General features: G+C 45.3%; 1 protein-coding gene across 3 annotated transcripts in view; it reads right to left on the reverse strand.

Annotated features, from left to right (window-relative positions):
• Window positions 1-16330, reverse strand: part of LOC122742532 (inter-alpha-trypsin inhibitor heavy chain H4-like) — a 38581-nt gene that overhangs the window by 10903 nt on the left and 11348 nt on the right. For 2 of the 3 annotated variants that reach the window (XM_043986833.1, XM_043986847.1), the window contains 11 exons: window positions 13297-13401; window positions 12923-13085; window positions 12587-12697; window positions 11383-11511; window positions 8855-8971; window positions 7425-7593; window positions 6708-6833; window positions 5694-5875; window positions 5216-5401; window positions 2330-2469; window positions 1719-1873 (listed from right to left, as the gene is read on the reverse strand). In XM_043986833.1, the coding sequence (XP_043842768.1) occupies window positions 1719-1873; window positions 2330-2469; window positions 5216-5401; window positions 5694-5875; window positions 6708-6833; window positions 7425-7593; window positions 8855-8971; window positions 11383-11511; window positions 12587-12697; window positions 12923-13085; window positions 13297-13401 (1583 nt within the window). Of the gene's footprint in view, window positions 1-1718; window positions 1874-2329; window positions 2470-5215; window positions 5402-5693; window positions 5876-6702; window positions 6834-7424; window positions 7594-8854; window positions 8972-11382; window positions 11512-12586; window positions 12698-12922; window positions 13086-13296; window positions 13402-16330 lie in introns of all 3 variants that reach the window. The other variant, XM_043986839.1, reaches the window with a different exon arrangement.

Below are 16330 nucleotides of genomic sequence, written 5' to 3' on the forward strand. Positions count from 1 at the left end.
GGAGAGAGTGGGCATTAATGTAAAGTACCACAATACTGAGACATACCTGTAGAGAAAATGTGTGTCAAAATGTAAGCTCCAGGGGCAGCTAGGTGGCATAGTGGATAAAACACCAGCCCTGGACTCAGTAGAACCTGAGTTCAAATCCAGATTCAGACACTTGACACTTACTAGCTGTGTGACCCTGTGCAAGTTACTTAACCCCCATTGCCCCACCAAAAAAAACCAAAAAATGAAAAAAAAGTAAGCTCCCAGTTATTAGAAGCCCTTTCTTGGCTTTGTATCTAGTATCCTTTTATGATTCAACGGGTCCATGCTCTTTGAAGCTGCTTCCTCCCCCCATGTGGCTTTCTTTCTCTATAAGCATTTGTTCTCAGTACATCTTGGTGTAACTCTTTCTTCACCTAGCTGGGAGCATTGCTTGTAGTCAAGTCTCTAAGGAGTCAGTGTGGGAGTTGGGCGGGGCGGGGAAGGTAACAAAAACTCTTTCTTTTCAGTAAGAACATTCCCTCTCATGGACCTGTTTCCAACTCTCAAACTGTAACCCTCAGCTACAGAACCTGAAGCTCTCTATTACTAGGCTATTTTGCCATTGGGCTGACTTCTATTGAAATTCTTCCAGCTATTTAAAGCCTCCAGAGGCCTGGTATTTGGTCAAACAATTGTCTATGCCCTTCTTGACCAATCAAAGAGGCTGACACCTTACAAAGAGTTCACAGGTCATGAGCTATTGTGTTTATACATTTAAAACTTCCTCTGTCTTTACACTGATATTATTACATTAATTGAAGTGGGGTATGGAACAACCTTCTTACACTCCATACCCAGGTAAACATTTATTGTCTTCAGCAAATCAACTTGGGCGCTTTTGACAAACTCTACAATCCCAAATCCTGGATATCTCTAGTCACTTGGAGAATCTCAGGCATTGTCCTTTTAGTTGTGCCTTGTCCTAAACAGTCTGAGGAAAAGTCTAGGTGACGGTGTATGAGCCAATCTAGAAATTAAATTTCTTCCATACTTCAAAATATATGGTGACACAATTTAGCAAAGATATATAATTTTGTAGATTGGTACCTCAGAGCCATGTGCTTTGTGCCTTTCTCCCCAAGAGAAGTTCAAGGATTTCTCTTGGTTTCCCTTCCCTTCCCTTCCCTTCACCCCTTGGCCATGCGTTCGTTACATTGGAGCCCACTATCCCCAGGATCCTTGTGTATGCAAGAGAAGAATATTCAACAGAGGACCGGTTTATATCTGCTTTTGTTGCTATATCTTCTCAGTAAATATTCCTTTTGATAAAGCTGATTGATGTCAGCTGGTAGATTGATCTGGAGGAACACACCAGACAAGGGCTTGTGAACAACAGTATTAGAAACCTCAACTCCTCTAAAATCCTGAAGATAGGAATAGTCAGTCACCTTTTGGAGATCCAGCCTACCAGCACAAGTGGGAATTGGGAAAGTAATTCCAGAAGAGGTGTTAGGCTCATGACATCATAGACTTAGAGTCTGAAGGGACCTTAGAGGTCATCGAGTCCAACCCTCTGATTTTATAGATGACAGCACTAAGAGGTACAGAGAATTCAAGTGATCACATAGCTAGTAAATATCTGAGGCAGGATATGAATCTAGGATTTCCTGACTCCAACTCAAGTGCTCTTCCCACCATACCATGATGCCTTAGCCCCCAGAGCCAGGAAGTGCCCATATACTGCTCACCTATTTCCACAGGCTTCATAGCCAACCGGGGCTGGCCCTGGCCCCTAGGCTGGTTGACTACCATACACGTGAGTGGAGTGACAAAGCTGAAATTGAGGGAAAGGTCCAGAGCCCTGGCCTGAAGACTCAGTTGTTCAGTACCCGAGGCTGAAACACTGATAATCAGATCTATTAGTGCTGAAAAAGTTCTACCTCCCATCTTCCCTCCATGGACTCACCCTTCTCTCTACAGTTCAAAATTTAATTTCACTTCTTTTTGGGGGGGGGGGGCAATGAGGGTTAAGTGACTTGCCCAAGGTCACACAGCTAGTGTTAAGTGTCTGAGGCTGGATTTGAACTCAGGTCCTCCTGAATCCAGAGCCAGTACTTTATCCACTGCATCATCTAGCTGCCCCTACAGTTCAAAATTTAAGCAACAAAGCTATCACCCCCTTCCCAACTTGTCCAGTATGTGACAAGCCTAACTCTATAGTCGGATGAAGAAGAGTTCAGTGATGTATGATTACAGGGGGAAGAGTGTTTTTCCTTACTTCTTAGGCATTCATAGATGGGTATACTTACCCAGATGAACAAACAGACTCTACAAAATCACACAGACAAGGATCACTCACGCTTTCTCCAGCAGCTGCTGGATGGTCAAGTACGCCCATAGGCGCTCCATGAAGCTGTGAGAAATGTACTTTGGGCCCTGGAAGATTTTCTCTTTGTTCACAACATTCACTTCTGTTTGGAAGGTGAAATTCTGGGTGTGCTGAATAGAAGGGGAGACATGGACTTAAGCCAAGTTATTTTCCAGGATGTAAGATACTTCCCAAAGGCCTGGGCAGCATCCATCTGAGCCTAAACTACACAACTCCATGTTATGTCTCATGCCTATGCCAATGACTGATTGATCTCATTTCATTTGGATTTATTATAAAAGGTTATAAAATATAAAACACTGTGCATGTCTATCTTCCATGGGATCACAGGATTGAGAGAGAGAAGAGAATGTCAAGATTCTCTATTCCAACTCCCTTTTTTTACACTTGAGGAAAATGAGGTCAAACAACTCCCCAAGGTCACACACATGTTGAGTAATAGTCAACCATCTAACATTTATTAAGGACATTGTGCTAAGTGCTGAGAATACAAAGCAAACGAGACTAGGTTTCTTTTTTCTGCAAAACAAACCAGCTTCCTCAGACATTAAGCCAATTAGAAACACCACTGGTGTCCTTTCTTCTTTCTCTCTTCTTTTCCATAGTACCCTTGCCTTTCTGTATACTTCTCCTGACTCTGTCAAACCCTAATAAGTTTTGAGCATTTCTGATGCCTCAAAAGTCCTTTAACACCACCAAGTTCATAAATCTTTGCTCTTGCTCTTTCCTCCTTCCTTTTAATAAGGTTCTATAAGTTTTTTTTTATATCTCTGGCTTGTTCTTTTCCTCACCTCCACCCCACCCCAACACCCCCAAAGTCTTAGCCAATTGGCTACAAAAGGCACTGACTTTGGTACATCAAAGGGCCAGGGGTTATTGTGACTCCCCCTCAAGCCCAATTCTCTCAGGCACGTGCTATCTTTCCAGCTCATGACATTGATATCCATGCCTCTGCTCGTTTTACCCAGTGGCCTGCATCCAGTCTTGATTCACACTGAGCTGGTCAAAATGTGGCCTATCAGGTTGTTGGGCCCTTGGCCCATCCCCCTCAAATCCTAACTTGATCCCCAGCATCCTCTCCTGGTCATTGACATATTCATTTGTGGGGATTTCAGAGTTGAAAGAGACCTCAGACATCTTAGAGTCCAACCTTCATCTAAACATGTCTTATATGTCTTGCAAGTGGTTATTTAACCTCTGCTTGAAGACCTGTAGAGAGAGACAGGAAACTCACTACCTCTATACACAACTCACTATGTTTTTGAACAGTTCTAACTGTGAGGACATTTTGTCTTACATGTCTTATTTTGTCTAGTATATCAAAATATACCACCCTTCAACTTCCACCCAATTCTCCTAATTCTACCCTTTGCATTTAAGTAAAGTGAGTCTCATTCCTGTCATGTGACTATTGGAAGATATCTGTCATTTTCTTTTTTCCAGGCTAAAGATCTCTATTTCCTTTAATGTCATAGTTTTTCATCATTCTTTTTGCCCTCCTCAAGACCTATACTAGTTTATCAAAGTTCTTCCTAAAATACGGCACCCAGAACTAAACACAACGCCTTGCTGCTTTCAATAGGTACATTTTTGTTGAATTCAATTGGATTGAGCACAATATTTCTTCTGGGTGTGGCACACATGCTTGGTGGTTCCTGCTGCTAAGGAGATGGAGGCTGGGGCATCACCTGAGTCCTACCGTTCTGAGTAGAGCTAAAACCAATCGGGTGTCCAACTAAGTCCAACGCTAGTATGGCGAGCCCTCAGGGAATGGAGCACCACCAGGCTGCCTGCCTAAGGAGGGGTCAATGACCCAACTCAGAAAAACCCTTTACCTGGATCAGTACTGGGATCAGGCCCATGAGTGGTCACCATACTTCCACCCTCAGCAAGATAGAGAGCCAGGAAGCAGCTAGGTGGTGCAGTGGATAGAGCACCAGCCCTGGATTCAGGAGGATCTGAGTTCAAATCCAGCCTCAGATACTTAACACTTACTAGCTATGTGACCTTGGGCAAGTCACTTAACCCCAATGGCCTCACACACCAGACCCAGTCTCAAAAAAAAAAAAATGAACACAATATTCCAAATATGGTCTGAGCAGAGCAGAGGAGAACAAGACTATGGCCTCCCTCATTCTGGATGTGGTATCTCTATAAATGCAGTTTTAGATGACACGCACTCTCTTTTTTCCTGCTTGTTTTAAATTTTAACACATCTGGGGCTCTTCACAATCTGGCTTTTTCTAGATTGATTTCACTTTGCTTACTATATAGCATTTTCCTTGCTGTTCCCCATACATAACGTTCCATCTCCCATCTCTATGCCTTTGCATAAGCTGTCCCCTGCATCCCCTATATCTCTGTCCCAGTCTCTATCTTTTGGAATCTCTAGTCCACTTTAAGGGTCAGCTTAAGTTCCATCCACTCTAGGAGAGGTTTCTTGATTCTCCATAGTTTTTAGTGTTTTCCCTTTTCCTAGCCACATCTATATAGTTACTTTGTACATGTCTCCACCAAGAATTAACTTTGTATTTACTTCATACGTATTATACATTTACTTATCTGTGTACTGTTTTCTCCTGGTAGAAGGTAAGCCTGTTGAAGGTAGGGACTGGGTTTTGGGGGTTTTTTGCGTGTGTGTGTGTGTGTGTGTGTGTGTGTGTGTGTGTATCCTTAGTGTCTAGCATGGTCCTTGGCCCCTAGAAGGCATTATATAGATGCTCACTGACCTGACCTGAACTGAATTCACAGGAATGTTTGCCTAGCCCTGCTTCCTTCATCCTGTCTTTGTACTGTACAGGTCTCCTGTCTCTCAGGCCAGGCTCTCCCATCTAAGGATTTCTGGGCCTCACTCACCGAATGGCCCTTGACTTGGGCTGAGAACAAGTCTGGGGCCTGGGGCTGGAGCTTCCCGGCCACCACTAGCTCAGAGCCCTTGAAGAAGACCCTGAAGTTGTCCTGTGTGAGCAGCTCCACAGCATTATCCGGGTACTGGAACTTCACCATGGTCAGCAGAGGGTTGGCCACCTCCTGGTAAAAGTCCTTTGAGGAGATGAGAGGGGTTAGGGCAGACTGAGGTACAAAGGGCAGGACAGCTACCTGGGGCCTGAAGTACTTAAGAGTTTGAATCCAACTCTCTCATTGGAAATAAGGGCAAAGTGAACCCTATGGAGGGGGGACAGATATGCCCACAGCCACACTGGAATTGAATGGCAGATTCTAATCAAGGTGCTGGGAGTTCCTCTTTTCTCTTCTAATTCCTCTATCCTATGTATAGTGGGCATCTACACTCAGGAGGTCTCCCCATGGGATCCCAGGGGTGAAGTGTTGGCACCTGGAGCTGCAGGTCAGCATCTGAGTCCTCATAGATGCGCCGGGCCACCCCACCATTGTCCAGGGCCAGCTTCTCCAGGAAGGCATAGTTGACATCAAAGCCAAAGCCCACGCAATAGAGGTGGCATTGGCCATTCACAACTACCTTTACGTTTTCCCGAATCTTCTGCAGTTTTGTTTCCCCTACAGCAACACAGACCAGGGAAGAGACAGAGGAAAGAGAAAGACAGGGACAGAGACAGACAGAGAGAGATGGATGGATGGATAAAGTGAGGGAGAGAGACAGGGATAGGTAGGGAATTTCTTGAGTGTTATTATAGGCCATGAACTGTGCTAGTAGAAAGAAATATCAGTTTTCCCTCCAACAGTTAAATATCAAAGAAGAGGATAGAATCGGAGGATGTGAGAGCTGGGAGGGACCTGAGAGCTCACTCACTCCAATCTCCATTTGGATGGGAACATTTTCACAGTACTCTCTCTACCCCCAACCTGTTATGGAGTCCAGGGATCATACAGCAAAGCTGGAGCCCCCAAAGGGCAAAATACTTATCCAAGGTCACGTAGACAATTAGTGGCAGAGATTGGACTAGAACCTAGGCCTCCTGGTTCCCCATAAATACCTCTGAGAGAGACCTACTCCAAGCTCTACATACTCTTGCCCGAGTCCACCTCTGACTACTCAAGCCCACACTGATAGCTTCCTTTTGGGGTCTCCTGAAGAGCTTAGCAATGGAACCACATATCCCAGGCCTTCACTTTGTTCCCATGAGTCTCTCGATTCCCACTCAGGTTGGGAAAATCCCAATGTCAGAGGCTAGGTCTGTTCCACCTCTGTCTTTTCCAGATGACCTTTTCTGAGGGAAGATCCGGGGTCTGCCCCTCCTCTGTTTTCCCCAAACTATTGTCCTCCTCTCTTGGGAAAGGATCCCCAGGACAAGAGCCCACAGGACACACAAAGCCTTTAGGCATCCCTAGGAAGTTGGTGGCCAAGCAGAAAAAGTCCTCCCCACCTCACCCTCAGTGGGATCCCCATCCGTGAGCAGGATGACCATAGACACACTCCCTTCTGGCAGTTGCTCCTTCCTGTTGCTGTTATCCAGCATTCTTACAGCCACAAGGATGGCATCATGGATGTTGGTTGCTGGGGAGAGAAATCTGCTCACACCTGTCTCAGCTTTGGTACCAAGTGAGACAGGTGGAGGGTGGGAGGCCTAGGAGGAAGAGGAGGGATGGAGGCTTGTCGGGACAGAGAGAACCCAAGTTAGGTTAGGGGGCAGAGTAGAAAGGGAAGGAGACCAGAGACTGGGATCAGAAAGGGAGGGAGGTCAAGGGTCCAGGCCAAGTTAGAGAAGTATTGCTTCATAATTTTTCAGGACCACCAAACACAGGCCTGCCTCAATGAACAGAGAAGTTGAAATCCCCATCTAGATTCTATGCATATTGGTCAGGCCAGCCCAGCTTGAGTCAGTAAGTTTCAAGTGTGGGGGTATTGGGGGTGGAGAGCAAATTATTGATTGATTGTCTTTTTGGTAAGGTTAGAATACAGGGTCAGGGGCCCACTGGGAATTGGGAAATACCAATGTTCTTCTCAATAGCTACCCACTAGACCCTGTTTTTGATCAGTTCTCTATCCCCTACTAGACTCTTCAGAAACTGTTGTCTAAAAAGTGATGTTTGGATCCTTAAGGCCAGCCACACTGCCCACCCCCTAAAGCCCTGGCCCCTCACTTACCACCCAGGGCTTGGGTATTAGAGAGAAATGTCTTGGCTGATTCCAGATGTTCTTTTGAGGCCTGAAGAAGCATTGGCTTCCACTGCATCACTTGTGCATTGAAGGCAACCAAGTTGAAATGATCCTCTGGTTTGAGATCATCCAGAATCTGTACTAGGGCCTCCCTGGTCTGAGAGGGCAAGGAAGAAACTTGGTGGAAGAGAGGTTCAGGGATCAAGGAAAGAAGCTAGGAGGAGTTTCATGTTCAGGGGGACGAAATATAGGAAAGAAGTTTAGGGGGCAGAAAGAGGATTTGGAGAGAGACTCAAGGGCAGAGAAGACAGAGAGAGGGAATCCTTAGGAGTACGGAGGGGGTCCAGAGAAGGGGAAGGGAATAAGCATTTTATATAGCACTTAATAATATGCAGGGTACTGTGCTAAGCTGTGTAATATTTTACAAATATTATCTCATTTGATCCTCACAACAACTGTACAAGGGAGTGACTATTATTACTATCATTTTATAGTTAAGGAAACTGAGGCAAACAGTAGTTAAGTGACTTGCCCAGGGTCACACAACTAATAGATATCTGAGGCTGAATTTGAACCTAGGTCTTCTTGACTCCACTCCTATTCATTGTGCTAGAAGCTGCCTCCACACCATCTCTATAGTAGAGATGGTAGAGACTCATGGGCAGGAAGATGGTGGAGAATCATGGACAGAAAGGTAAGATTGGAGATGATGAAGGGGAAGGGGAAGGAGACAGAGGGAGATTCAGCCTGAAGGGAGAATGAAGGGATGCTCAGGGGAAGAGTGGAGATGGGAGCAGAATGCTCAGGAAATAGGGATAGGAGGTTGGAGGATATTCGTCCCTTTCTACCTGGCCCATTCCCTGATACATCATGGCAGAGTCAGAGGGATGCTCTGGAGTAGGAGCTGATAGAATAGTACATGATTTCTTTCTTTCTTTCTTTCTTTCTTTCTTTCTTTCTTTCTTTCTTTCTTTCTTTCTTTCTTTCTTTCTTTCTTTCTTTCTTTCTTTCTTTCTTTCTTCCTTCCTTCCTTCCTTCCTTCCTTCCTTCCTTTCTTCCTTTCTTTCTTTCTTTCTTTCTTTCTTTCTTTCTTTCTTTCTTTCTTTCTTTCTTTCTTTCTTTCTTTCTTTCTTTCTTTCTTTCTTTCTTGCAGGGCAATGAGGGTTAAGTGACTTGCCCAGGATCAATCACACAGCTAGTAAGTGTCAAGTTTGATGCTGGATTTGAACTCAGGTCCTCCTGAGTCCAGGGCCAGTGCTTTATCTACTGTGCCACCTAGCTGCCCTATTAGAGGAGTACATGAGAAGGAGAGAAATGAAGGGGAATGTCCTGGAATGAACTTGGGTCCTTTCCTGCCTAGAGCAATTCCCAACTCTTCCCTCCTGCCAACTCTACGTGCTTCCAGGACACCTCCTGACCTTCTTAATCTTCTTGCCAGTCATGGATCCACTCCTGTCAATTACAAAGACCACGTTCTTGGGCAACAGGGGCAACTCTCTCGGGGCAAAGTGATGCACGAAGTATCCATTCTCGATCTGCAGCATGGAGATAGCTGTGGGTCAGAGCTGCCCTTCCCATACCCTCTCCTTACAACTCTTGCAAAAAAGCAGTGGCCTCCCCCTACTTCCACCCTCCCTTCATCCATTGAGGCACAGAACCCTTAAACTTAGTGAGTTGGTTCTATCGCCTCCTTGTAACCTGCCCTTTCCTTCACCTCAGAGCAGGAACACCCTCCCGGCTCCTCACCAAAACCTACCATGCTCCAAGGCCCATCTCAAGGCCTGACCACTGAGCAAGACCTTCCCTGACCACAGCTCACATGTTTATGACCTTTAAATATTGAAGAGGACTTTCCTATACAAAGACATGGAGCATATTTTGCAGACCAATAAAAACCAAGGGATTTCTTGAGGCTAAAGGCTGGGTATGGGAGGTGTTAGTTCCAGACCTGGGACAAGAAACTTGGTCTCTGTCTCCCGAATTCCCATCATGAGCTCTTTCCCACTGCATCCTACTTTTACTCATTCAGTCAACAAACATGTGCTGTGTAATGCACAAGACTCAGCTCAAATCTTACTTCCTGCAGGCCTTTCTCCCAGTCTCCTCTTCTGTACCTTCCCTCTGAGGTCACTTCCATTTACATATAGTATATATACCCTATATGTACCTTGTATATACACAGTTATATTATATCATATATTTCTTATATATACCATATCATACACAGATATATGATATACAAATATGTTACACAAACTAATATGAAATTATCTACACCTCAATGTATTAAAATTATATTTGCATAATGAAGTATACTCATGTGTGTTTATTTTATGTATTTGAATCATTAAGTATATTCATGTGTGTTTATTTTATGTATTTGCATAATTAAATATATCTTGCATATATTTCAGTATATCCAACATATTTGCATAATCACATATATTTATCTATATTTAAATATATTAACCTTTATATTTCACAATTGAATATATTTAAATTATATTATAATATATTATAATTTATATTAGCTTAATTTAATATGTTTTATATGTGTTATAACCTTATATACATATGAATGTTATATTGGATGTTATCATCCTTATTAGAATATTAGTCTCTCGCGGGTAAGAATTGTGTTTTTGATTTTCACAGCTAGTAAATATCTGAGGCCAGATTTGAAGATGAGATTTCCTGATTCCAAGCCCAGTACTCTATCTGCTTTGCCCCTTAGCTGCCCCTGGTATATACTTGGTATATGCTTCTCAATTGATTAGATTGAATAGAAGGTGGTTCAGAGGAGGCTGATGTTTGTGTTGGACAGCGCCTTGATCCTTGATAGTGGAACCATCTACTATGTCTACTATGCTAGGTGCCCAGGATATAAAGAAAAAAACACCCAATTAATTCTCTCAAAGATATTGAATTCTATCAAGGGAGACAACACACACATATGTATATGTATCCATCCACACCCACATATATATCCATGTATGTATGTATATATAAACACATGCACGCACATACACACATAAATGTATAAGCATCTACAAAGTAAATCCAACAAACCCATTGCTCTTACTGTCTTGTCTGTACCCTCTGCAGTTAGAACATAAGGTCCTATGGATGTGCTAGAATGGAGAACTGAGGTCAGAAAACACTATCTCCCCAGATGGGAAAGGACGTAAATTCGTAAAGAACACAGAAGATCAGCAGCAGACCAAAGAGTTGGTCTCCCTTTTATGGGGAGGTGGGGAGAAAGAAAAACAAGAGTGAGTTCCTGAGTCTGTCTTACCAAGACAGACTATGGACAGAACTAGTGATCCCTCACCCTCCCACTGCCCACCAATCAATCTGAGCAAAAGCATCTGGTTCCTGGGGGCAGCTAGATGGCACAGTGGATAGAGCACCGGCCCTGGAGTCAGGAGTACCTGGGTTCAAATCCAGCCTCAGACACTTAACACTTACTAGCTGTGTGACCCTGGGCAAGTCACTTAACCCCAATTGCCTCACTAAAAAAAAAAAGAAAAAAAAAAGCATCTGGTTCCTACTTCCTTTCAACTGTAATTCACAAATTTGGCCATTAATCTGAGAATGCAAGAATGTAAGAGCAGAAAGAGACCTTAGGCATTTCGTTGTACAAGCTTTCATTACACAGAAGACAAAAATTGAGGACAAGACAGGTAGATAATAAATACAGAATGATATCCTGTGTCTCTCAGACCACTTCCCTCAGGGTGGGGCACTGGGCTGCACAGCCTGTCTGCCTTGCAATGCTGCTAAGCACAGAGCTGGGCACACAAGGGGGAGTCAACAATATTGATGATGGATTGATTTCCCAAAGGTCTACAGTGTTGCTAAAGTCAAAGGATAGAAAGGGCTTGGCCCCTTCCCACAGGGTCCCCAGGGCCCAGCATTCTCATTGCCAGGCCCCCGTGGCCTTCACCTGCATGTCCCCTGCAGCGGTGGTTCGATCCACATCATAATGGACGATGAAGTTACCATCCAGAATCGTGTCCGACTTCCCGGGCTCCTTCTGCTGCTGGGCCAGAGAGGGCTTGAACACTATGTGAGCCTGGAGGAGGAGAAGCAGGTGCTAAGAAGTGAGTGGAAAAGCCAGAGGTGGTTCTGGGCCCTGCCATTGGCACAAGAATTGGGGGATCTGGAGTGATCCATCTTTAGCTCTGCCCATAGAAAGCCAAGAGATTTCTGAAAGAAGGGCTTACCTGCTGGAGAGTGGTCACCCAGGTTCCCAAGTTCTTTCCCTAGCCCTAGCCTTGAGGAGGAGAGATTATGTGAATGGAAGTAGAAACAATAGGAAACAAGAAAGCCCAAGAGAGGAGCCATGGGGCACAGACGCCAGGGAAGAGCTCTGAGGAACCATGGAGCGGCAGAGTTTGTGGGGAGTGGTCAGCCAGAGAGAGGAGGTGATTCCTAATCAAGGAGTGATGGTACAATTGGAGTGTGAACTACTTACTAGGAAAAGGTTCTTTGCTGCTCTAACATGAGCTAGGCAAAGAGATGATAACCATTTCCCCTTCCTCTTCTTCCTTGGGGGCTTGAATATATTGGACTCTATCTACCTCAGTGACCCAGCAAAGCTGCTTGTGACTGACCTCACTCACCAGTTCCTCTTGGTGTTTAGACTGGGACAAAGGATGCAGTAGAACCATGGGTAATTCCCTTCTGTTCTGTCCCAGTCTAAATCACCCGCAGGCAAGAATTACAGAATTCCCTCAATGGAATGGCTAAATTCCCTGTCCTATTCATGCATACAGGGGCCTGAAAACTTGGTAATCACACTGGCCAGCCAGTTCCTTCTCCTGCCCTGTGCCTCATTTCATCCTGTTCCTAGAATGATTTATCACTAGATCTGGGAGATCAGAGGGTCCTCTCTCTTCCTTACCTTGAGGCTGAGACCAGAGACAGGGTAGTGTCATGGAAAGGGCACTGGACTTCCAATGAAGAGACCTGGACCCTAGCCCCAGCTCAGCTACTGACTCATGTGTGAACTTGGGTGATTAACTTCCTCCAACTGACATTTTTAGAAGTCTGGGACGCTTAAGGCCTCAGGGAATCAGATGGGCTGAAGGCTGTGCTGCAGAGGCAAGGGCCCACTCAGACTGTTCCCCCAGGTCTCAGCATCTGACCTTGGTCTTGTTCTGTGTCGTGGTGAGGGCGTCTGCCAGGTCCTTGGTCATAAAGGAGATCTCAGTGTCCAGGGAGCTGATGCCCTGAGGCTCAAAGATGTGGATGTCTATCTGTGAGGTGAAGGGACATAAGGCATGAGAAGAAGCCTGGAGCACTGAAAGAAGGTGATGGTTCCATGGTCAGGGAGGCTCCAGGGTGAAGAGGAAGAGGCCCTGGCAGCCCCTGAGTCTAAGGGGTGAGGGGAAGAGACACAGACTTCTCTTTGCTGGGGACAGAGAATGAATGCATCAGGGCAGGCTTCCTGGAGGAGGTGACTTAGTGCTCAGTCCTATTACCTGCAGGTGTTTGACCAGCTGTTGGGGCTGGACCTTCAGCATCAGCTCATATTTCCCCAGATGCCTCTTCAACAGCTCCTCATAGACCAACTCAAAGGTGGCATTGGAAGCTGGGGCCACATCAACAGACACCTGGAACTGCTCCAGATTCCTCCCTGTGGCCCTGAGTGGGAGATTAGCCCCTTAGTGCCAGTGGGAAGGATGGGGTGGGCAAGGGGAGCTTGGGCAGAGCTGGTTATGTAGAGGTTGTTGTCATGTGTCCATGGCCACAGTCTACACAGGCAAGGCAAAGGGTGCTCTCAGGCAGGAGGCCGGCTGGGCAGGGCTTCCTGGTTCCATGGCTGTCCCTGCCCAACCCTTTCCCAGACACTTACTTGATGATTCTAGCACTCTGCCCCTCAGCCACAGCTGAGAGGAACCTCTCCTCGGCGGCTGCCTTCTCCTGCATCTCCGCTGGGTATATCACACCATCAACGATCCTAAGGAAGGGGAGAAGAGCACAGAGAAGCCTCAGGGAAAGAGCTCAGGAATGCTGAGGGAAAAGGGCCAGAAGGACTGAGGAGGGGGCATATCATATTACTTAACATCTACACTTCTTGTTGTTCAGTCATGTCTGACTCTTCGTGACCTCATTTGGGGGTCACAGGAGTGGTTTGCCATTTCTTATTCCTTAAAATTTTTTTTTTAATTTTGGCAAGGCAATTGGGGTTAAGTGACTTGCCCAGGGTCACACAGCTAGTAAGTGTCAAGTGTCTGAGGCAGGATTTGAACTCAGATACTCCTGAATCCAGGGCTAGTGCTTTATCCACTGCGCCACCTAGCTGCCCCCCCCCTTATTCATTTTAACAGAGGAAGAAACTGAGGCAAACAGGGTTAAGTAATCTGTCTAGGATGACACAACTAGTATGTGTCAAGCCAGATTTGAACTCAGGTTTCCTGACTCCAGTCCATTGCTCTGTCCACTGTACCACTTAGCTGCCCATAACAACAGAGCCTATCCATTTTAGATTGTCCTTCCTTGTTCTGAACAGTTTCTATACAAATTCTTGTACTTACTATTTAAAACCCTTCATCATCTAGCTGCAGCTTCCATTTCCCAGCTTATTACATGAATCCAGGGCATCATCACATATTACTAGGGAACTAGCAAACATTCCCAAATGACATTCAAGAACAAGGCATTGCTGTGTGGGAAGCTATATTATAGAGAAGAGAGAATGGGAGCAGGGAAACCAAAGAGAAGACCATTGTGTTCTAACCCAGGGGATTGGTGGTCACATGAGTGGAAAGGAGGCAGATGTGAGAGATGTTGTCCAGGCAACATCACAAAGACCTGGCAATTGATTGAACATGGGGGATGAGAGAGAGAAGAGAATCAATCAATCAATAAACATTTATTAATCATCTACTATATGCAAGGTATGGTGCTAAGTGCTAGAGATACAAAAGGAAGCAAAAGATAGTTCCTGCCCTCAAGAAGTTTACAATCTAATGAGGGAAGCAATATACAAACAATATACAAAGCAAACTATATATAGGATAAATAGGAAATAAAATGAACAGAGGGAAAATGCTAAAATTAAGAGAGGTTGGGGAAGGCTTCCAGTAAAAGATGGGATTTTATTTGGGACTTAAAAGAAGACAGGGGGATCAGAAGGCAGAGTGGAGGAGGGAGAACGTTCCAGGTATGGGGGACCGCTAGAGAAAATTCCTGGAGCCAAGAGATGGAGTGTTTTGTTCATGGAACAGCCAGGAGGATTGCATCAAGGAATATATGTTGAGGAATAAGTAGGAGGGGACTAGGTAGTGAAGGACTTTGAATGCCAAACAGAGCATTTCATATTTGATCTTGAAGGCAATAGGAAGCCATTGGAGTTTATTGGGTGATGTGGAAATTTCTTTTGATTTGGGGACCCTACCTTTAGGCTGAGATTAGAAAGCCTTAGGCCCTCAGGGTCTCTTCTGTGTGGGAGGTGCTGGTGCCCCTTCCCATCCTCTTCAGCTGAGCCCCAAAGCCCGGTGGGCTGTGCAAGACGCTGGGTCAGACAGCTGGGGGGGGGGAAGCCCCCAGCTCCCTCCAATCTGAGCGGAGCTATCTGAAAGATCCTGGATAGCCTATGCCGAGGCACGGGATGCTGGAGCATCACCCCCCAGCCCCAGCCGCAGCCCTGACTGGCAGATTAGCTTGGTGTGTGGGCGCAGGAAGCCCCGAGATTTGAGTGGAGAGAAGAAACGGTATATATAGATCTGGGAGTTAGACTCAGGGGATCGGACTAGAGACAGGGCTACAAGGACGCAAAAGATGAGAGGGACTAGGAGCAGGGAAAAGAGAGGCCGAAGGGCAGACTGACGGAGTAGACAGACAGAAGGTTGGTGAGAGAGAAACACAGGGGTTCAGTGGTGGCAGAAAGGAGAGGAAAGTTAGAAGCAGGGGGATTTACAAAGTGAAAGGGTACAGGCGGAGTTAGTGAAAGTAGCTGAGCAAGTGAGTGCCCTGAGGCGAGAGGTGGCTAAGGCCCTTATTGTATTCAAGAAGTTCAAAGCGCTGCAGGTGGGAAAGAGACCGCAGGAAAGCAGTCAGGTTGTACATTTTATTTCCCTGTATTCTTTTTTTTTTTTTTCAGGGCAATGAGGGTTAAGTGACTTGCCCAGGGTCACACAGCTAGTAAGTATCAAGTATCTGAGGCTGTATTTGAACTCAGGTTCTCCTGAATCCAGGGCCAGTGCTTTATCCACTGTGCCATCTAGCTGCCCCTCCCTGTATTCTTAATTTAAAATAGTATCTCATAAATAAACTCTGCTTTGATTATTTAGGTAAGAGCCTTCTTAATATTTTGCTTATCAATTTGGGAGTGGAGCAGTGTGGTGGAACTTTATAAACGGCCCATATTAAATTAACAGCAGTCAGATAGCCAAACAGTCAACAGTCCCAGATTAGTCCTCCACAGTTTAGCCCCAACCCCCCCAAATTTAGGCTAGTCATTTAAAAAATATTCTTACAGTGAAGGGGTGAAATGGTTAGACCTGCACCTTGAGAAAATCACTATAGTGACTGAATGGAGTAGGGAGAGACTTGAGGCAGGCTATTGCAATAGTCTAGGCATGAGGTGATGAGAACCTGTGCTACAGTGGTGGAATGTCAGAGGAGAGAAAAGGAGGTGTTTGAGAGATGTTGCAAAAGTGAAATTAGCAGGTCTTGGCAACAGATTGGATGTGGAGGGAGAGAGGTAGTGAGGAGTCAAGGAAGATATGTAGATTTCAAGCCTGAGGTACTGGGAGGATGGTGTTGCCCTGTACAGTATTATCATTAAAATAATTTTATACAGAAGTTTAACCAATGTAAATTAATTGCCTTAACAAGAAGACCAACAAGAGGCCCCAAAGCATCTTAGTTGCCATTTAATTGCT

This window comes from Dromiciops gliroides, chromosome 1, assembly GCF_019393635.1.
Source record: "Dromiciops gliroides isolate mDroGli1 chromosome 1, mDroGli1.pri, whole genome shotgun sequence".
In the NCBI taxonomy this organism is placed as follows: domain Eukaryota; kingdom Metazoa; phylum Chordata; class Mammalia; order Microbiotheria; family Microbiotheriidae; genus Dromiciops; species Dromiciops gliroides.